General features: G+C 41.3%; 1 protein-coding gene across 2 annotated transcripts in view; it reads left to right on the forward strand.

Moving 5' to 3' along the window:
- Window positions 1-23,208, forward strand: part of LOC114656352 (rho guanine nucleotide exchange factor 10-like protein) — a 273,754-nt gene that overhangs the window by 105,037 nt on the left and 145,509 nt on the right. For both annotated transcript variants that reach the window (XM_051930746.1, XM_028807943.2), the window contains 3 exons: window positions 5,632-5,748; window positions 11,267-11,375; window positions 18,070-18,173. In XM_051930746.1, the coding sequence (XP_051786706.1) occupies window positions 5,632-5,748; window positions 11,267-11,375; window positions 18,070-18,173 (330 nt within the window). The remainder of the gene's footprint in view (window positions 1-5,631; window positions 5,749-11,266; window positions 11,376-18,069; window positions 18,174-23,208) is intronic.

Raw genomic sequence — 23,208 nt, forward strand, 5'->3', positions numbered from 1 at the left:
GTAGAAACATCTTAGACGATCAATAGAATGGAATGGAAAATGATGTTAACACTAATTGTACTGCTATGTATATACTTGTATACAATTTTTGTGGACAGTTTACGTGCCACATATGGTCCGTGTATTGAACATGATGGCGAACAGGTCAAGACATTCCTGTAAATCATCTTGCACATATGAAGTATGTTTTGTGAACAAATTGTTTCCGCCATTCAAATATTAACATAATTTTTACTCACCCTGTACTTGACTGAATACTTCAGTTTATCAACAACAACAACAACATTTATTTATATAGCACATTTTCATACAAAAAGTAGCTCAAAGTGCTTTACATAATGAAGAAAAGAAAAATAAAAGACAAAATACAAAATTAAAATAAGACAACATTAGTTAACATAGAAAAGGAGTAAGGTCCGATGGCCAGGGTGGACAGAAAAAACAAAAAAAAACTCTCCAGAAAGCTGCAGAAAAAAATAAAATCTGTAGGGGTTCCAGGCCACGAGACCACCCAGTCCGCTCTGGGCATTCTACCTAACATAAATGAAAATAGTCCTCTTTGTAGTTAGGGTTCTCACGGAGTCACTTGATGGTGATGATCATACAGACTTCTGGCTTTTAATCCATTCATTGTTGGAACATCATGGTGCTTTGGGTAGATGGTGGTGGCGCAAGCCTATGTGACATTTAAATTTTTATTTTTTTTATTTTTGATAAATTTGCAAAAAATTCTAAAATCCTTTTTTTGCTTTGGCATTTGCCACTGTTTAATGTTGCTTGAGTAGGGAATAAATTTAAACAATTTTAGCATAAGGCTGCAAAAAGTGAAGGGGGTCTGGATACGTTCTGAGTACACAGTGTTTTTAGCAGTTCATTCACCCACCTGTTTTTCTGCACAGTGGTAATGCATGAGCGTAACATCTTGAATGGAACTTCTGCAAAAATTATTTTCACTTTTTCATTCATGATGTTATTTTTGTGTGCTTAAGGGAGCCAAAGTCTGTGAAGGATTCTGCACCCCTGATGTCTCTCTTACCACTTTGGCAAGTTGAGGTCATTACTTTGTTCACCTCTGACCTCTTTCATCACGTGGCATCAACCCTCTGGAGGTTTTAGGTGGTTCTGCATCCCAGGCCACAGGCATATATGAATTAGGAGTATATGCCAGCCTCTGTGTCCTCCTCCCCACTGACAAATCTTTAATACAAGTTGTCCTCTTTCATTTTTCACCCATTTGGCCTATCTAGCTGCTAAAGTCTGGCTAGATATTCCATCTTGCATGTCCTAGGTGGGCTATGCTCTGGAAGCAGCTAGCAGTTAGAGAAAGCCAAGGAGCCCTGTCTATCACCAACGTGCTGTATGTGCCATTCAAGTACCTTCTGACAGGCTGCTAGGCACTAACGATTCTGGTGGTGTCAATTTCTGGTATTTTCAGCCTGTAGAACCACCCATTTTTGTAGGTGCCAGATGGTCTCAAGGTTGTTTAAAACCGTACAGGGGTATTTTCAGTAATTGATGGTTGTCAACCAACCCCCAAGCAGTTCTCTGTGCTTTAGGAGGCTTTAGGTTCCAAGCAGAGCCACTCACTCCTTGTCCATGTTATAACCGTAGTGAACCATAGCCAGACTTTCACTGAATTCAAATGGAAAAGCACAGCCTGAGTGGCCAGTCAGGCTATCTTTAGTCATGCAACCCGTGAGGTATTTGTGGCAGATCCTTTAGTATTATGTCTGGTTAAGGCCTTGTGCCCCAAAGATATGTCAACGTGACCGCATTTTGGGGCATTTCATAAAACATTCTTAGGTGGTTTTTCCTAAAGTGATGTGGACTTGAGTGTCTGGGCACCCACAATACTCACCCAGTAGTCTTTCGACAAGCAGCTTTTGTAACAGGGTGCCTAGAACTCCTTTTCAGCCCCAAATACTAAGCAAACTGGAAAAAAATAAAAGCATTCCTTACACAGATAAAATGAGTCATCACAAGATGTTCCTGCACTGTCAGCGAGGCAGCCACCTAGGAATGCTGCCAAGAAATAAGAGCTGGTGACTTCCTCTGTGCAAAAAAAAAAAAAAATAAAGCCACTTAAGAGTTTAGCTTTTGTCCATTGCATTCTCTGAGCTGCAGCTGTTGTTCTAGAAAGGAGAAGTTGCTTCCTGAGAATTTGTGGAGTCAGTGGTCATATGGGAGGGGTGAACATTTAGATGGTTAAGCAACTACTCTTAAGTTTATAAGAAGAAACTATCCAGAAGACATTAGTGTTGAGGTGGCCTCTTTAAAGGCGTGGCTGGTCTTTAAGTGGTTCAACATGTTGCTTTCCTTACGGGCCACCACTGCACCAACTTGCCCATTGATTACAAGGATGAACTCTTCTCAGCTGGTGTCTGGATCTAAACATAACGTGTACCATCTTCTGCTTTTATTTGTACATATATTAGTTATTTACATATTGCTGTCTTTCCTCATTTGCTGACAATGTCATCAGTCTCGCTGTTCTAAGTAGCTGTTGCTGAGATGCTGGGCCATTCCCAGGAGTGTATGAAATCAGTTATAATTTGGCTAGTGACTTAAATTTTTCCTGAATGTTCCTCAGCCTTTTATATTTTTTTTCGAACATTGTTTCCAGAGTTTCGAAAACTAAGGAATCCAGTGATTTACATATATATATATATATATATATATATATATATAGTCATAGGAAAAAGTTTGGGAACCCCTCTTAATTCTTTGGATTTTTGTTTATCATTGGCTGAGCTTTCAAAGTAGCAACTTCCCTTTAATATATAACATGCCTTATGGTAACAGTAGTATTTCAGCAGTGACATTAAGTTTATTGGATTAACAGAAAATATGCAATATGCATCATAACAAAATTAGACAGGTGCATAAATTTGGGCACCCCAACAGAGATAATACATCAATACTTAGTTGAGCCTCCTTTTCCTAATATAACAGTCTCTAGATGCCTCCTATAGCCTTTGATGAGTGTCGGGATTCTGGATGGAGGTATTGTTGCCTATTCTTCCATACAAAATCTCTCCAGTTCTGTTAAATTTGATGGCTGCCGAGCATGGACAGCCTGCTTCAAATCATCCCATAGATGTTCGATGATATTCAAGTCAGGGGACTGTGACGGCCATTCCAGAACATTGTACTTCTCCCTCTGCATGAATGCCTTTGTAGATTTCGAACTGTGTTTTGGGTCATTGTCTTGTTGGAATATCCATCCCCTGCATAACTTCAACTTTGTGACTGATGCTTGAACATTATCCTGAAGAATTTGTTGATATTGGGTTGAATTCATCTGACCCTCGACTTTAACAGGGGCCCCTGTCCCTGAACTAGCCACACAGCCCATTTAAAACTGCTACAACCCAGTGCAGGCAGTATCGTCACATTGTACAACAGGAAAATCACGGCATCCACCTTACTTAATGATGTGCTGTGGCTACATGTATGGTCTAAACTTTTGTTATACCCATTGGGATCTTTATATTGAAAATAAATTTCAGAATTATGCTTTCTGTTGAAGTGGAAATGGTGAAGCCTTGTCAAACATAGCAGGGTTTTAGGTACTGAATAGACTGACAGTAGGTGATCAAAAGACAAGGACAAAAAAAGAAGGTTAAAAAGTCAAAACCAAAATGTAAAACAGAAGTGATATCATTCTGATTTCTCTTACTGACCAGTCTTTCTTCCTTCAAACAAAGTTCAGATGGTTTCTATAGCTGCATTGTGTCCCTAACGAAGATGGCTGCCCTGACATCAAATGCAGTGTGAAATGATGACACACGGACATCTATAAAGGACACAGAGCTTTGTAAAATAAGAAATGGAAAGGGAGATGGCGAGGGGTTGGAGACCATCTGCATGCTCTCTTTAATAAGAGAAAAAGTTCAGAATATAATCATTAACGCCTCACATCCTCTGTAGCGTACCGCTACCGTTTGTCAAGAAGTGTCTGGTCTATACTCTGCGTGTTTCTCCAAGGAGCTGTGTGCTTATTGAAAGTGGGTTCCAGTGCCATTGCTTCCTAAATAACTTTGGGGATGGAAGGACCGCTGGAGTGATGTCAGTGTTTGTCTCGGGGCTCATCCTCTGGTCTGTGGGGTGAGAGCGAAGAAGGAAGTGAAAAATGTGATCCCTCAGGTTTTAGGGTTGCCATATCAAAGCCTTGTAGATACTCCTTATGTGTGCACCCTTGTGACAGCATTGTAGCAACAGCTACTCAAGATGGTGAAATTGATCATATTATTAGCAAATAATGAAAATCATTAATATGTGCAAAAAATAAATAACAATGCCAAAAGTTACATGCTGGTTTTAAAAACCGATGCTGGTGTAGAGCTAGACAGGAATTTGCAGTGGACTTTTGTAAATGTCGGTAAATGCTGGCCTGAAACAAGCCAAGGGACATTTGACTTGTTCATGATATGAACAATCCACCTGACCATCTCCATATCTGCCCATCTGTTCAGATGTTCATCCCCTCTTATGTAGCTCTTCATCTTACATTATTATTAATTATCTCTTTACCCATCAATGTTTTATCTATTCATCTGACCTTCATCCATCCATCCATTATGCTCTTCATTTCCCCATCCTCTTTGTCAGACCTTATTTTCTTCTCCATCCTTCCCTCCATCCATTTGGCATCTAGCAACTTAATGGTGGCTGTTCTCATTCTGACCATACAGCTATCTGCATGAAATATTCAATTTCTTGTTTAACTGCCCACATTTTTATTCATTCCTGTTTAGTTCAATACTCAACAATTCATCCATCCTTTCATTTTCTGGGTTTTTGGCTCCCATGTAATCCATCTGCCTCCCTAACTCCTCATCCATACTAGGCATTAGTTTCTTCATCTCTGCATTTTCAGTAACTGCTTTCTCAAACCTTCCACCCTTTCTTGTCGCCCATTTACCACTGCAATTATGCCCCTAGTTAGCTATTCCCAGTCTAGTGATCCAAATTATTATTCATTCTCCTTAATTCCTTACGCCACCCAAACATGTAGTTCCTTTCCTCGTCGCTTTGTCATCTTTCCTTTCATTCATCTCCTTCTTCACCTTCTTGCTTCTCGTTTTCCTCAAATCTGTTTTTTCAGATGTTCATCAATTAATCGGTGGTATTTCTTGGCCTGTTTCTCCTAGCAACCCATCTTATCCTTTTTTTATTGCATATCCTCATCCAGTTTTCCTGAAGCTGCATCAATAAAAGGTGACGCTCCGTGAAAAGAGTTTGATAATGTTATATGCCCACCATGTAAGCAATGTGAGGGCTCCTCAGGTAGTGTAGCCTGTGTTTGGTGGCATTGTGCCTTTTGACCTGGTGATTACTCCAGTTACCTCTATGTGCTTATAGATCCATGAACAGTTTGTAACGAAGTATCTGTGATAGCTGAAGCGTCCATACCTTTATCCCATTTTACTTTTCGAGACCAATTAGGGTTCGTAGTTAGAGCCAATTTGGGTCCTGACTGACCTTTTTTTTCCCCACTTAATGCTTTAGTCAGTTGCTTCTCACCCTGTACAACACTTTGCCTCTCCTCTGCTCACTTTCTTTTCTCTCCATCTTTCTTTTTCTCCCTCTCCTTTCTATCCTCCTCTTCTCTTGCATGGTGACACAAAGCTCTCTCCTGATGTACGCCGCTTGAAGGAGCGATATGCCCAGACAAAACGTGAGCTGCTTGCCATGCGGCTCGGTGGTCGTGATGTCACCCAGATCAAGCAGAGCTACGACATGAAGGTAATTATTTGGTGGGTGCATGTTTTTTGTGATTTTTGTTTTTTAAATTTGCTTTTTGGGACTTGATCGTATTGGTATGGTTTGAGTGTTCTAACTGCTTCAAGCTTTTGCACATTCTAACGACTTCCTCTTGTTTGCAGTGTGCTTTGTGGCAGCTGTTACAGTAGGTTGGGAAGCCAGACATGGTCTTTTATTTGTTGATGTACTAACTGCTCACGGACATGTAAATGAAACCTTTCTTTCTGTACAGTCTGGGTACTTTAGCTTTCTCAGTGGTTTATTTTAAAGCTTTATAAGTGAATTAGGGATGTGCACAGGTAGCTGAATCACCAAATAAATGAAAACCATATAAAACAAAACGCACCATTTTCAAACTTGCTCAGTCCTTTTCAGGCTGAGTCAAATCTGTTAGGGCGGCAGTTCACTGCATGGTATACTGACAAAAAAGGCCTTTTAAGTCATACTGGGCCCATTGAGAAGCACCAGGTCATCTTGTCTGCATGTCTTTGGAATGGAGAAGGAGCACCCAAAGTAAAAACAATACTGACATGATGATAAGTATACAAACTCTGAACAGATAATGCAGGAGGTTGGACCCATGAGGCAAGAGTCCTAACCAATGCGCCACTGCCCCTTTAGGCCCCAAATATTTTGCCTGAAAGTTGACATCAGTATGCTTGTATCTTCAGCACAGTACACAAATGGTGAAGATGGAAACTGCTTCATTAACAAATGATGAAAATCTGCTGCCTTTTATGTAAAACAGGGCATTCCCAGATATTGTAATAAAGCATGCTAGCCTGCAACTGTCTGTTTCATTAATTTGCAGTCGACCTGCAGGCTGCATCCATCATAGTCTCTTCCATTTTTATGTTCTAGAACAGGATTTCTTAAACTATGGGCTGTGTTCCAAAATATGTCCTAAAAAGGGTTGCAAGTTACTGTTGTATTTAATGGTAATGGGTCGTGGATGTAAGCAGTCCCGTTTTACGCCTAAGAAGTCTACCATCAACCGCATCCTGGCACTGAGGGTACTCATTGAGCATAAATGCAAATATCAGCAGAGTTTCTTTGCAGCCTTTGTCGATTTTCGTAAAGTGTTAGACTCAGTTGATCGAGCAGCCCAGTGGGACATCTGGAGACTTTGTGGGATCCCCTCAAGTTTGCTGGATATAATGGCCGGCCTATTCACTGGTACTGTGTGTGCTGTGCAGAGTGGAGGCAGAACCTCTGCATTTTTCCCAGTTGTTTCTGCTGTCTGTTAGAGGTCCATTCTGCTCCTACTCTGTTCAATGCTTGCATGGACTGGGTGCTGGGCAGAGTCATGGGGTCCAGTGGCTGTGGGGCATCTGTTGATGAAGAAAGATTCACTGATCTTTACTGATGATGCTGTGATCTTCACAGAGTCAACAGGATCTCTGATGGGGGCTCTCGAGAGACTGAGCGAGGAGTCAGACTGTCTGGGCTTGTGAGTGTCCTGGATGAAAACTCAACATCCAGGCCTTCAATGTCCTCTTGGACAAAGCCATTAGCAGCGAGTCTGTCTGCGGAGAGTATCGACCTCGTTGAGATGTTTACTTACCTCAGCAGTGACATTCATATCTGTGGTGACTATTCCTATGAAATTAGTAGGTGGATTGGGAGAGCATGGGGGGGGGGATCATGAGGTTGCTGGAAAGGGGTGCGTGGTGCTCTGATATCTCTGCAAATGGACAAAGGTCCAAGTCTTTAGAGTCCTGATGCTTCCTGTCTTACTATATGGTTTCAAGACATGGACGCTGTCCAGTGACCTGAGATGAAGACTGGACTCCTTCAGTACTGGGTCTCTTTGGAGAAACCTTGGGTGTACCGCTGGTTTGACTTTGTGTTGAATGAGCGGTTGCTCAAGGAATCCTGAATGAGGCACATTACCTGCATTGAACCTGACCGTCACCAGGTCAAAAGTGCTAATGTTGTGTTTCCATCATCCCTGTTATTATCTGTGCAGTGGTGAGAGTGTATGCTGTAACAATTACAAAATCGGATTCTAAAATAAATGAAATAAATAAGAGCAGACCTTCATTGTTAAAAGCATACATTAACTTTACATCAAAAGGTCTTTTTTAAGCCATGTACATAAGTGGTGGCATCTACTACTGTGGACCTGTCCTATTGGGCCGTGTTGATGTCTGTTGGATAAAATAGAGAAGCAGACATTTTGTTTCCGTCTTCAACAGTGTACTGTTTGACTTGCTGCTTAATGTTCAGAAAATCTTTGCTTAAATCTGCTAATTCTGGTTATAAAATGGAGACACACACTTACAGGCTGTACTGTGCAGTGCACTGCTGCCCCCTGTTGTATAAAGTGCACAACAGTTCTGCTTAACTCTCCTAATTCTGTTAACTGTTAAGTAGAGAAAGGTAGTACTAAACATTTCTGTATAGTGACATGAATTACTGTCCTCCAGAGGGGACAGATGTGTGCTGCTAATGCCATCTGTGTGGTAAAATTAAAAACTGCCCCCTTCTGTGTAAAGAACTGCACATTTCTGCTTGTCCTCGGCTAATTCTCTTATATCCATAAAATAGAGAGGCACCTCTGTTCTGTTCTTTTGCTGTTGTAATCAATGAAGAAGAGTGTAGTCTTACCCCCTGCTATTTTTGCACATTCTAATGACTTCTCTTTACTCTTGCTGATTGTAAAGTACAAACGTAATTGCCGTGTACTAAAGTGCATTGCTGCCCCCTACTGTGTAACACTTGTCTTTACTACTTGTAATTCTTTACTACTTGTAATTCTCTTTTATTATGTAAAGAAGTGGACGGCACGGTGGTACAGTGTAACCAGGTCCTCCCTGTGTGGAGTTTGCATGTTCTCCATGTGTGTTTGACATGCAGATTAGGTGGATTGGCGACACCAAATTGGACCTGATGGATTTGTGTTGTGTGTGTGTGTGCATGTTGAGTGTGAGAGAGTGTGTTCTCTTACAATAGACTAGTGCCCTGTCCAGTTGATTGTTTTTACCTTGCCCCCAATGCTTGCTGGAATAGGCTTCAGGCCCCAACGACTGTGCTCAGAATTATGAGGGCTTAAAATATGATATGGAATGTAAATAAGTACATTAGTACCTCTATAGTGCACTACTGCCCCCTACAGTGTAAAGTAGAGGACAGTCCAACTTAAGTTAAAAAAAAAACAAAAAAAAAAACAATGATGCATTTTCCCGTTCATTTTTAATGAATGGAAGCGCAGTGATTATGGCTGCCTCATAGATACAGAGTCCTTAGTTTAATTCCCCTAACTCCAGTCATTGCCCCCTGTGGAGTCTGCCATTTCTGTTAAGGTCTATGTGGTTTTCCTTTGGGTACTAAGGTTTTAATTTGCACATCTTGCAGGACATGCTTGTTAAGCTGAATGGCAATTCCAAATTGTCCCTGTGAGAGTGCAGGTGTCTGTGTGCGCACAAGTGGGCCCTGTAATGGAGTAGCACTACATTAAGTGTTGCTTCATCCCAGAATTATCTTTGCCCCCACTCTGCAGTGAACTGTATTTAAGTGGGTATGTCATGGTATTAATGAAGGGCTAAGTAAATTGATGTTACTAAAATTGACCCTAGTGTGTGTGAGTAGGTGTGCGTGTGTTCACCCTGTGATGGACTGGTGCCATACCCTGGTGATGTTCCTACCTTGTACCCAATGGTTACTGGGATAGTCTCCAGCTGCATTGCAACCTTACCCTTGGTAAGCAGGTCAGGAAAATGGATGGATGGGTACTGTTGCCTCCTTGTGGCTTTATATGGTCATCCTGAAATCGGCTACTGGACCACCATAGAGAATATCTGAACTCAAAGGAATACTTTTATGTTACTTGCCCAATGTAATTTGTAGTGACAGCTGAGAAAAATCTTATGTTTTCATGCAGAATGAAGATAATAAAGTTTTTGATACAATAAGGGTTTATGCTGACCAATGCTAGACAACAGCAAACAAGTCCATGAAAAATTCTCACATTACTTGTGTCACGTAATCCACATCTCAGATATCCAGTTGTATGCTCACAACATCCCAAACACCATTTTTACTAAAATCTTGTTATTCAGATCACCTTAAGACAGCGCTCTCAGGAAAGGAAAATGGGGCGCAGTCAAATATGACTGAGTATTTCAATTGAAGGCCTTCCTCATTCATTGGTTAGAAGTTCACCCCAGTAACAGCTTGTTGATTGGCTAACACTAAGTTTCATGTGATAGCAACAAAAAAAATGCAACAATACAACCGAAAACTAAAAGTTAAAGAAAGGCGAGTGAAAGCTTTATTGGGAGGAGAACCTGCCTTGCACTTGCACATATCTGAGATGCTTCAATAAGCCGAGGGTCAATTCACCCGTGCAGTTACATAGCGTGTTGCAAAATAATCATGAGGTACTTCAGTTGTGGATATGAATATAAATGTAATAATGGCGGGGGGAGGGTCTTCAATTCAAAAAGCTTAGTTGTGCCTGAGCATTTTCTGGAGGTGGTTTATTTAACATTATTTTAGTAAAACTATATTTGTTTGGGATGTTGTCAAGTCTTCCAGTCGTATACTCATACGTGGATTATACAACCCAAGTAATGTGAGATTTTTTTCCAAGGATGTTTCCTGTAGTGTAGCGTTGATCACCATAGACGCCTAGTATATCAAAGACCTTTATTCTGTTATGCATGAAAACATGAGATTACTTTTTTTTTTCTCTGCCATCACTACAGAGTACATGGGGTAAGTGACACATAAAGAAAAAATATCATTTCTGAGTGGAGTATTCCTTTGAGTTGACACCCCTTGATTTTTATGTAACTGATCCACTCCTGATTCTACAAAGCAGCGACACTGAATGTAATATTACGTATTAATATTTGTCTGACTGTGGATGTTCATAAGAATAAGGAGTGTGAATTTGGTCATTTTCTGATACTAACCTGTCCGGTTCCCTGTTGGTGTTTTTTGTAGTTTATTGATGCACTGCGGCCTTGTATATTTGTATTCAGCTGAATCCTCATGAGTGCGTGTGTAGGAATCTACTTTCATTCCTTTTCTACACACCAGTTCAGAATCATATGGACAATGACTGAGAGTCGGAATCCAGATCAAAAATTCACTTTGGAAAAACTTCTCCACATTTTACATAAAATAGCTCTTTGCTGCCTCTTGCTGGCAGGAATGTGCATGCTGTGCAATACTTACCAATATTTGCTGGTAAAATAACCAGAGAAGGAAATTCATGGAATCAATACGCTTGGCAGGAAATGACAAATGGGTTTAACTGCTCGATATGGGTGGCACAATGCCAGGCTGCCCTTGCCGCACTGCGGGGAGCGAGTTCTTTGCATCTTCATTGGAGTGTTTTGGGAGGCGAATAACCTTTTTGCTGTGTTTTGTTGAAGCCGTTTCGGAGTATTCAGTTGATGGGGAGGTAGGTGGTAGTGAATTTTGTGGTGGGCACTTGAATGGCCTTGCTTGGGCTAATGGGCGTCTGCTGCTGTTTGCTTTGTGTTGACAGGTTCACCAACTGATGAAAGCAGCACGCAATGGGACAAAGGATGGCCTGGAGAAGACCAAGATAGCCGTCATGCGCAAGGTGACCTTTCTCCAGAAGAAAGAGTCACAAGGTAAATGCACTCGCCTCACTTTAACATGAAAGACTGAGCCAGCCTTTAACATGGAAGACTGAGCCAGCCTTAATGGTACAGACATCCCAGCACAGTTAGTGTTTTGTGTAAACTGTCCAGGCAGCTAAACTCTACAACTTATTAGTGAAATGTCTCTGAGGCAATATACAGCATATCACAATTTCTTACATTTTTTATTACTGTTTATTTAAATTTATGTAGTATATGTGCTTCTTCGTGTAACTGTAATAAGGTTTTGTACATCTGCGTTTTATATTTGTATATCTCTTTATGAAATTTTAGCCAGTTTTTTAAATAAATTGAACAAAATGAAAGGCCATGCACAAAATGCCTAATTGCATTTATCAGTGCTGTTCTGTGCCCTCTGTTTTCTAGGTGAATTAGCTGGCACAATGCTTCAAATCTGGTGGGAAGCCTCAGGGAGTTTCCTTAGTTATGCAGGGGATTTAGGGAGGCATTGCCCTTAAGGAACGGATTATGGCAACAAATGCTTGTCCTCGTCTGATTGTGTCTGGAGGGGTCGGCCAAGGCGAATTCTGAGCAACTACAGGAAGGTCACAGCCATGTGCAGCCAAATAAGCACTTAAGTGGCTCTAGACAGTCATGTGCTTTGTCATGTGGTTGATTACGTGCAGCAAAAGCAGGTCTATGAGCAGAGGGTAGGCATGTGGAGTAAAGTCAGCACTGTCATGATGGGGGCTAATTGGTCCAAAATATCCATGGCTGGTCATGTGCAGTCAAGTCAACTCTGAAAAACAGTAGGTGATCACTTGCACCCTAGATATATATATATATATATATAGATATAGATATAGATAGATAGATACTTTATTAATCCCAAGGGGAAATTCACAAGTAGTAAAAAGTGTCCAGGGAACAAGTCCACATAAAAGAAAGTGGTAGTAGTGATCAGTGAAATAGATAAAAAAGGAAGAAAGATAAAATTGTACATGGAGCTGCTGGAAAGGCTGCCACTTGCGGCGGCGCCTGAGTCATCAAAATCTAATGGGGGTCAATTTTGTAATTGATTCAGAGCCTGATCTTCTGCACAAAACGCTCACCATAGGCAACCAAGAATAATCATGTCGAGCAAAGTTTGATTTGTGTGTCAAATCTTGGATTTATACAGTGGAGGATGAGCCTTATGCTTAAGTGACTGATCATATGTGGCAAAACCTCATTACTTGTAGCAGTAGCTGATGATGTTCAGTGTTAGATGGTATTTAGAAAAGCCTGACGTGCAGTAAAGGCTGGTCATACATGGCTGAATTCTGAATTCTTATTGTTGTGTCTTGTGGCAATGAAAAGGCCAGGAAGTACATGGGAGTTCAAAGTAACAAAGCTCAAGTCAATATTGAGCGATTTAAAGAAACCCAGAGGCAAAGCCTAACCGTGAACCAAAATCGTAGTTGAGAGAAAAGAGAGTTAGTAAAAAATAATATGAACTTAGAAATGTTTTTTTTTCTTTTGATATTTGCAAACTTGGTCAAGGAAATGACCAATGGAAGTGATGTCACTCTAGTGATTGCTTATAGTGATGCCCAGCAACCGTTTCCTATTGGAAATAAAATGGTGTTGGGGTGGGTGGAAAGAAAAAGTTAAATCAAAGTGTAAAATTTTTAAACCATCTCCAAAATATTGTTATAGCTCTTTGTAGCTGTATTTGTCAAGGATTTCCAAATAATGCGAAATAGATCAAACGCAGCTACCAAAAATGCATTCCAACACTAGGAATTCTCATCATCCACAACAAAAAAAAAAACAACTCCACAGTTCAAGTGCCTTGGTTTTTAAGATTTTAGTGAAATGTAAAGCAAACGGTGCACGCAAAAAATAAGTAAAAAAAAAAGTTGATAATATGCACAGTGTAAAAGGCGCTATATAGTGCCCGACCCGGCACAGACTCACGCAAAGGCACGTACTTTAATAAAAGGCTTGTTTATTTCTTCTTCAGCTGTGGGGCACGCCTTCCCCGTGTCCCACAGGCCCAACACAGTCCCAAAAGCACTTCCAATACAACTCACGATTAACCACACTTCTCTCCACCTCAGCACCACCACTCCTCCTCCTCAGGCTTAGTCCTCTTCCTCCTGACTCTGGCTCCCTGAGTGGTGGTGGCTGGCCCTTTTTATATCCCACCCGGAAGCGGTCCAGGTGCTTGGACACCTGGTCCTAATTGCCCTTCCGGGTGGGGCTGAAGGTATGACCAGCCAGGCTGCTGACTCCACGCAGCTCCCCCTGGCGGCCATCCGAGCCCCCAACCAGGCTGTGAAGGACTCCATCTCCCATGGAGCCATGCGCCGGGCTGGGGAATCATTGGCTGCCAGGGAGGCTGCCACCAAGCGTCCCGGGGGAAGTACTGAACAGTCCATGGCTGCTCCCCGGAACAGAGGCGTCCCTGCCGGGCATGGGACCCGGCTGTCCTTTACAACAGAAAAGGGAAAATGATAACTTCTTATCTGTGGTATTATGCTTAAGGTTTAAGTAGCCAAGTTACATTTCTTTAGGTTTCTAAATGTTATCTTATTTATCGCACATACAGTATGTACATACGTATGTAATGGTCAGAAAACTCTGTGCTGCTAATGCCTTTCTGTCTAGCAGCTCATGTTTCTCTCTAGCTATCTAACTTAAATCTTGAAGAGCTTTTCTGTCGTCACACAGAGCTAACATTAAGAACATTCCATTACTTTTAACTTACAGGGTATGGACCAGAATAGTCCATTATCTGTATTAAAGCTTCATTATATTTAAATTCAAACTAAGCAAAAACTAAGGTAGATTTACCATTAACATTAATTTAAAGGATTTGGCTCTTAAGTACTATTTTGGAAGAAAAACCTGATGAAGCTACTAGAATCTTGACACTTGTAGCAAACACTGGACTAGTGCATTAACATATATATACATATATATAATATACATACATACATATAGACAGACACAAGTTCAAGTCCAGCACACGTCTTCTTTTTTTTTTTTTTTTTTTTTTAAGTGGGGCAGTGCTTTCCTTTCGCTCCCCAGTCCAGGTGCCCCCTGACGGTGGTCATGGATGTTGTGCAACAAAGTTTGTTGTGATTTAGAAAGGGGCTTGATGCACGGTAAAGTTCTATTCTCATGCTGCAGTAGCTGATCACTTGAACTCAAGTCTGATCTCCCATGACATTAGATAGATAGATATGCTAGGGGATATGCATTTATATGCTTCCCCTTGGCCATATTATCCGTAGTTATGGATTGGGTTATCATTTTTATGCAGATGATACCCAGCTCTACTTCAGTGTTAAAAGTGGAACTTCATCAGAGCTTTCTCAGCTCACAACCTGCGTTAGTGAAATTAAAACCTGAATGGAGCAGAACTCTTTAAAATTAAATTGCAATAAAACTGAACTCCTGCAAATTGGGACTAAAATGCAACTTAATAAAATGAGCTCCTTCCCAGTCCATCTTGGCAGTGATCTCATCAGACCTGCCTCTACTGTAAAAAATCTTGGTGTCATTTTTGATTCCTCCCTCACTTATTCCACCCACATAAATCACATTAAGAAACTTTCTTACTTTCACCTCCGTAACATATCCCTTGTTCGCTCCTTCCTCTCCTTCTCTAATGCTGAGAAACTTGTCCCTGCTTTTATCACATCCTGCATCGATTATTGTAATTCCCTACTGGCAGGTGCCCCTTCTAATCTTATATCACAGCTCCAGCTTATTCAAAACTCAGCTGCAAGAGTCCTTACTCGAACCAGCAGCAGCGAGCACATCACACCCATCCTGCTCCTTCTTCAATGGCTCCCTGTGTCCTACAGAATCGAATATAAAATCCTACTAATAACCTACAAAGCTTTAAATAACCTCGCACCAAACTACATCAGTGACCTCCTCCATCACTATGTGCCTGCCCGCCCACTAAGGTCCTCTGATTCTGGTAATCTTGTTGTGCCCCTCACTAATCTACACTCCATGGGTGACAGGGCCTTCAGCTGTATAGCGCCCAGACTCTGGAATGACCTACCAAAATTAATCAGGTCAGCTGACTCCATGAATTCCTTTAAAAAACAACTCAAAACTCATCTGTTCAGGAAGGCTTTTAGCTCTATTTGACTTTATTACCCTTCTCTCAGTTTACTTCTCTGTCAAGATGCCAATGTAACCTGTATGTGTGTGCTAGACCATCAATTATGTTGTCTGTTTTTTTTTTTCAGAATTTACTGTCTTAATCTTCTTTATTTATTTATCTGGTTTGTACAATGCTATATACTGTATATTCTGCCGTTCTTTATTATATTCTGTAAGTGCCTTGAGCATGGGAAAGGCGCTATATAAATAAAATGTATTATTATTATTATTATTATAGATAGATACTTTATTAATCCCAATGGGAATTAGCTGATCATGTACAGTAACCAAGTCTGGCCTTGTGTGGCTAAGTGGGATCTTATAGAGCTGCGGGCTGATCCTGCACAGTGGAGTCAGATCTTATGTTGCAGAGGCTGTAATTTTCATATCCTTAAAAATGCTGGCTGATCATCTACAGCAATCAGAGAGCTTCTGTGTTAATTAGGTGATAGTTATGTGTAACAAAATAAAATCTTTTGTACTTTTATACAAAGACCATATGCAATTATCCTCAATTATCACATTTGGCCGCGCTGTGTTGCTGTTTATTTAAATATTCATGTACTATATTTATTTGAAATCTCATTCATCCTATGTCTGCAGAACAAATATTGCTATCCTTGAGGTGAATATCAACCTGTGAAAACAGATAATTTTATAATTCCACTTTTTGTTGGGTTATAAGGAAACTTGTTATGGGTCTTAGAAAAGCGCAGGAATGATTGACTGTTTCAAGTAATGTGTGATCATAGTTTTGAATATTTTTGAGTTCATAATAATGGAAAAAATATATTATTAAATCATTAAAAATTATTAAATAAGTATTTATTTTCAAATCTGTGCCTGTCCAGGGTTCCATCTCATGACAGGGCACACTCATGCTCACCGGGCTGGGATTACGTTGTCTTTGATTTCATGCTGAGCTCCTTCCTTTTTAAAATGTTCTGCCATCTTATACTGTGATAGGTTTTATTTTCTTCCATCCATCCATCCTCTTGCTCAACCATCCTAATCAGTTTTATATCTGTGGAAACATTAACTTCATACTTCTTGTTAAACAACCTGCCTTGTGTTTAAATAAAGCCTTCTCCTGGTATTTGAACTTCTTGGAAGAGACAGCAGAGAAACTCGGAACTTTCATATCTCCTCACCTTTAAGGTGTACAATCTATGCACATGGATTGAAGAAGTAGGACAGAGTTGAAATCTTTATTTTTAGATGCAGTATGTAGGTATGGGTATGTGGCAATATAGATTTATGTGAATAAATGCGTATTTATGTAGGTACCTATGTACATATGTGTGAGTACCTGTCTGTGTGTGTGTTTGTACAGATAGGTACTCACACATAGATTTGTCCTGTCTTAGGACTATATTATTAACATGGACTCCAGTGTTAACTTCTTCAATGCACTGTCTATTGGAAAGGGTAAATCAAAACGTAAAGGCAATTTGAAAATTAAACGTAACTGCAACGGATAGAAGCCAATGCAATACAACATGTTTGTGTTGGCTTATGGGTAGTTTGAACACACGTAGCGCAACGCTGTGCCATTAGTCTAGTTGAAGCCAAGGTCAAATGAAAAATCTCTTTCTATAGTCTGCCTTTCTGAAGATAGAGTAAAATGGGGTGAATGCATTTGATGTGATGTTTCCTTTTTATGTGCAGGTGGGTTGGTGCTGTTTTGGATTTAGTTTTTTTTTTTTCTCTATGTAATGATCTGATTGGCAATGTACCTTTTTGTAATACAATAAGATGTATTAAATAAATAAATACATAAATAGATCACAAAAAAAGCAACTGAAACCTCTCCTGATAGAACTGGGTACCAGAGCATGAGCATGCCTAAGCTGCCAGTCTGTCTGAGGTGTGCCTTCACTACCAAGAAGCAATCTGCGCTGGCACAATACAAAAATAAACTGAATTCAATTCAATTTACCCAAACTACATGGTTTTGGGGTGTGGAAAGAAAACCAGAGTATACAGAGAAAAGCCTATGTAAACCGACAACACATACTGTAGGCAGCTGGGCTGTGGCAACAACACTAATAATGTGCCACTATGCTGCCCTACATTTTAAAACTTGAGCCTAGATAGAGTTAAATAATGAGAATGAACGGCTTAATCAAGAAATGTAATATTTGTCCACTAGAGGGCAACAAACCCTAACAAATACTGAAAGCATAAACACACAGGCCAGCTTAGTGAACAAAAAAGATGGCAGGCTGCTCCTAGCAGAGGGCAGCAGTGTGTCCATACCAGCTAGAGTTTGAGTAGCAAGAGTTCGCCCATCTCCTGCTGCACTTCAATAACACACAATGATTAGGTTGCTGATACAGAAATAAAACCAAAAAGCAATTCTTAGATATCTAACCTCCTGCCTTTTGCCACCTCACAACACCTAATCTCCCCTTATTCAATTCCATAACCTTGTAACCAGCTGTAATGCCACGGTGTGCCATTCATTGTGACATGGCAACTACTGGTATCGTGCATTGTTGGCAAGTAACCAATGCATTCACTGGTATGTGTCTCAGTCTCCTCATTTCTTTCCTAGATGAGTGGGAGGATGATGTGGGATACCTGGACGTCATGGTTTCAGAGATGAAGCACCCTCCTCCAGAGCTGTCACCAATGCCATCTGGACTGAGCAACTATCAGGTTGTCTTTGCTGTTGTCATATTTTACGTTCAATTTTTGCATCGCCTCCAAATGTAAAGTGCAGTTTTTTGTTTTTTTTTTGTTTGAGGACACCACAGTGTGTGTGGCATTGTCTGTTTGGAGTAATTGGAAGTGCCATCCACCCAAATAACATGCGGCCAAACCTATTGTTACCCTTTCACCATTTATTAAAAGAATCCCAGTTTTCTGTGAAATAAGTTGAAACTGACAAAAAGTAATTGGCATCCACCATTCTTTGTTCCATATTCTATAGCGCAGTGTGGCAGATGGCCGGGGCCCTTACCCGGCCAGGATGCCTCAACAATGGAAATACTTGGGGAAAGAGGTTTATCATGACTTTATTGTCTCTCCCGGACTGATAGAGGGCGGCCCCCTTCCCTTGCGGGTGAGTTGGGCCGAGGTTTGGAGCATGGAAGGTCAACCCTGCTTGGGGGCACCTGGATGTTAACTGAGCCCTGTGTGGCACCCAGTAGTGCTGCCGGAAGAAGGTCCTATTGAAGGGGTCTGTCATCACTACTCAAGGGCCAGAATCGGGAGGAAGAAGGACGAAGCTTGTGAGGAGGAGTGGAAGTGAAAAGGACTGGCAGAAGGAAGGAGACAAAGACTGTCACTATCTATGTTGCTCTTCTGTTGTGCTGTGATCTGGGGATTGAGATAAGTGTCTCCCCACTATTAATAAAGAGTGCTTTGTGCTACACTGCTGTCTCAGCCTGCCTGTGGTCAGGGTAGGATGGCTGTACGCGCCCCGGTGGTCCACAGCAGATACTTTGCTTTGATTTAGCACTTAACATTTTCATTGGCTTTATTTTTAAAATAATGTGGCATGAACAAAATTATTGGAACACCTGCTCTAATATTTTTTAGCACACTTTTTTGTGGCAGAACTTTCTGAAGCTCTGAATGAGACTTTTCAACCTCTCAACTGGTTGCTCCTGTTCTCTTAGGTTTGATGAGTTCCTTCTCCCTGCTGTGAGTTTCAGCCCCTTCCATGGATGTTCATTTGGATTCAGATCAGATATCCTAGCGGGCCACTTTAGAACTTTCCATTGTTTTTCTCCTGATGTTTTGGGTCCTTATCCTGCTGGAGGACCCACCTGTGGCTGTGACACAGCCTTCTGACAACGGGCAGAATATTTTGCCCCAGAATTCCTTAACAATCTTCTGATTTTTGTGCCCTGCGCAGAACTCAAGGACCCCCAGTACCGCAGGCTGCACAACAGTCCCATAACATTATTGAGCCTCCACCATGTTTCATGTTTTTGTTTTTTTCTTGTAATTATTGCTTTGTCTCCTGTGAACACAGAGCTGCTGTGACTTACCAAAAAAGCTCTAATTGAGTTTCATCTGCCCTTTCTCCCAGAAGGGCCATAGTTTGTCAGTGAGCATTGTGACTTTTTTGTGTCAGTCTTTCAGAATGTGGGGGTCTTCTACCATGGAGCCCACTTTCATTCAGACAACAAGAGAAGTTGTGACTTGAAACTCTTGTTCCTTGACCTGGGAGGTCAGCCTGAATCCATCTTGGTGGGTTTCCTTGGTTCTTTCTCATTCGTTCGACTTATCCTGTTCAATCTGAGGGTCGGTCTTCCTCTTGTAACCACGTCCAGGGAGATTGGCTATGGTCCCATAGAGCTTCTACTTCTTGCTAGTATTGACTACTGTGGTTACAGGAACACAAAGCTCCTTGGAGATGGTCTTATAGACTTTACCTTGACCATACTTGGCCAGTGCTGCCTTTTGTTCCTTCTCTTGCCGATATTCCATGTGTTGCACCCAATGGCACAACACAACCGAGAACTTTTCTCCATTCAGATAGACTGAGTGACTGCAAGATTGAAGACCCCTGTAATACTAATTAGAGTAATTAGCCTGCTTGAACTGTCACTGCATTCCAATTATTCCACGGTGGTTGCAGTTGTAGCACTGCTGCCTTGCAGTAAGGACACCATGGTTCACGTCCCAGATCCTCTCTGCGTGGAGTTTGCATGTTCTCCCTGTGTTTGTATGGGTTTCCGCTGGGTGCTCCGATATCCTCCCACAGTCCCAAGACATGCATGTTAGATCGATTTGGGGGGGAACTAAATTGGTCCTAGTGTGTGCTTGGTGTATATTGGGGGGGGGGGGGGGTATGTTTGTCTGTGTTCACCCTGCGATGGACTGGCATCCTGTCCAAGGTGTGTTCTGCCTTGCACCTTATGCTAGCTGGGATAGGCCCCAACCCTGGTCTGGATTATGTGGATTTGAATTTGACGATGGCCATTTCTAAGGCAGGGGTGGGTAGCGTCGGTCCTGGAGGGCTATAGTAGCTGCTGGTTTTTGTTCCAGAAGTTGATTGTTGATGAAGCATGTATTGCATAAGTGACATTTTGATGCTTCATTTTAGTGGTCTCACTTGTTAAGGTTCCCCACCCTTAATTACTTATTTCAGTCTTAATCAGCTGCATTCAGTGCTTTTAATGGCTTCTTATTAGCAATAAGATGCAAATGACAAAGGAGCCAGCAGTCCTCCATCTGACTTGTTTCCATTCACACCTGTATGGCTTCATTATTCTCTATTTGGTTTAATAAAACACTCTAGAGAAAAAGGTGACAGACTGAAAATTGTCGGTTTTTAAGCTTCAAATCATTTGTTTGATATTCATGGAAAGGAAAACATCTACGATACAAGAACCTAACATTGCAGACTAAGAAACTGTAAAATTAAATAAAGCCGGAGATTGGCAAGGTCTGATTTCTAATTAACCAATTGGGATTGAATGAGAACCTGCAGCCGTTGTGGCCCTCTGGGATCGACATTGCCCACCCCTGTTCTAAGTCAGGAGTCGCCAAGTCCGGACCTGGAGGACCACTGTGGCTGCAGGTTCTCATTCTTACCCTTAATGAGTGACCCGTTTTTGCTGCTAATTTTGAATTCATTTTAATCGACCTGCTCTTGAAGACTCAGACCCCTTAATTGTTTCTTTTTCTTTAATTAGCAGTCAAACAAAGAGATACAAAATGAGCCAAAACAACTGGTGTCCATCATACAACATCTGAAAATAAAGAAAGGGGAAGGGCACAGGAATGTGGATCTGTTCAGGTCCCTAAAAGTTTTGACAGCAGTCTTAGAAAAGAGAAAATCAACAGTTTCAGAAATGTCTGCTATTGCACAATGAGAGCAGCAACAAGCCATGGAATTAAAGAATGAGTTTAATTAACGACAAGAATCAGCGCCTCATTAAGCAACTGCTTGGTGTGAATTTGGTTGGAGTTTGAGGCCCTGACTTAGTTGGTCTTCTTTTAGCTCACTCACTTCACATTTCATTTCTGTTTGGGGTGCCATTTAAGGAAAGAAATGATGAAATTCAGGGGAATAAATCTTAAAGAAGCAATTCAATTAAAATGAATTCACAAGAAGTTAATTGGCACAAACAGGGCACTCATTAAAAAAATGAAATTAGAATGAAAACCTGCAGCCACGGTGGTCCTCCAGGACTGGAGTTGGCAACCCATGTTCTAAGGGGTCCAAATAATTTTTCCTTGTCATTTTGTTTTGTTTTTTTAAAATGTTCATCTCCTGAATTTAGAGCAAAATGCCTACTCTGTCGAAATATGGAATAAAGAATGGTGGATGCCAGTTATTTCATGGAAAATTATAATTCTTTTTAAAACAGTAATGAGCGGCCAAGCAAGATGACAACTTTTATTGGCCAACTAAAGATTACAATATGCCAACTTTCGAGACCACTCGGGCCCCTTCTTCAGGTAAGATGCTTGACCTCTCATTACATCCCTAATGACTAACACAGTACAACACCCTAGTACTTTTTAAAACAGTGAAAGTGTACCAATGCTTTTGGCCGCGTCTGCGAAGTCTTTATGCAAGCAGCATTACTGCCACCAAAGTCAAAGTCAAAAAGTGCCTTGCTTCCTACTTTTCTTTATTTGCCAAACGGTAATGCCCAAAATGACTGACAAATCTGAGTTCTGCTGTTGTTAGCAGGTATTCTATTGTGTGCCCTTACTGGCTTGGATGTTCTCTCATCAAAAGGTTACAATAGCTGCCTCTTAGTTTACACCGAATTGGCCTGCCAGCTTGCTGCTGTTGTTCTGGTATTCCACAAAACTCTTGAGTTTCCCCAGGGTACATTTTTTGGCAGACCCAAGTGTACTTTTCAAACATAACCTTGGTATTCCTCAGTATGACTGCCCAACCCACACCCTGAACACACTCAAAATTCTTCACATTCTTGGTACAGTTAGAGTAGTGAAGGTTTTGTGGCACCTTTACAGATCCCCCGCTCATTAAGGACCCATTTAGTGCCTTCCCTCCCCAGTGCTCTTTATAGAACATTATTTGAATAACCCGGAATGACAGTCACATTCATCAGGAAAGCCTTTAAATTCTTCAAGGACCCTACTGTTCCATCTCATAGCCTTTTCTCTAGTGTTGCTCAGCCCATTGTAGCTGGTACTTTTGGGGAAGGTGATATGAAATAGTTCTGCACCTCAACCCCCACTGGGTCTTGTTCAGTTTAAATACCCTCAAGGCAGTGGCTTTCTCCATGGAGCTCAGCAGGGTGCAGATGTGCGTATAGATTTTTAGTTAAGCGCACAGTGTGTTACTTCATTCTGCAAGATCATTTCATGCTCCAGCCGCTCTGCTTATCGTGTTGATTTCACCAGAGAGACCCTGGGTCTGCTGAGTTTTATTTATGTTTTGCAAACATTCCTGAGACTGTGCCCTTGACTGGAAGATGCTTCGTGCCTTCTTTAACAACATTTGGGCCCTAATGACTCCACAAGGGAGCTGCTGCCACCTGCTGTGCACAGTGAGCAAATGCACTGTGGTCACTTAAAGTGGAGAAATGTGTGCTGTTATGCCAGCAGAACCAAACTGCTCAACTGCCCCCTGTTGTACCAAGTGCAAACACTTGACTCGCTGTTGGTGTGCACGTAAAATTATTTTAACAAATACAAACACTGGGTGCCATGTCAAGACCCTAACCTGAATGCTCTTCTAACCCCTGCTGTGTAC

This window comes from Erpetoichthys calabaricus, chromosome 8, assembly GCF_900747795.2.
Source record: "Erpetoichthys calabaricus chromosome 8, fErpCal1.3, whole genome shotgun sequence".
NCBI classification, from domain to species: Eukaryota; Metazoa; Chordata; class Cladistia; order Polypteriformes; family Polypteridae; genus Erpetoichthys; species Erpetoichthys calabaricus.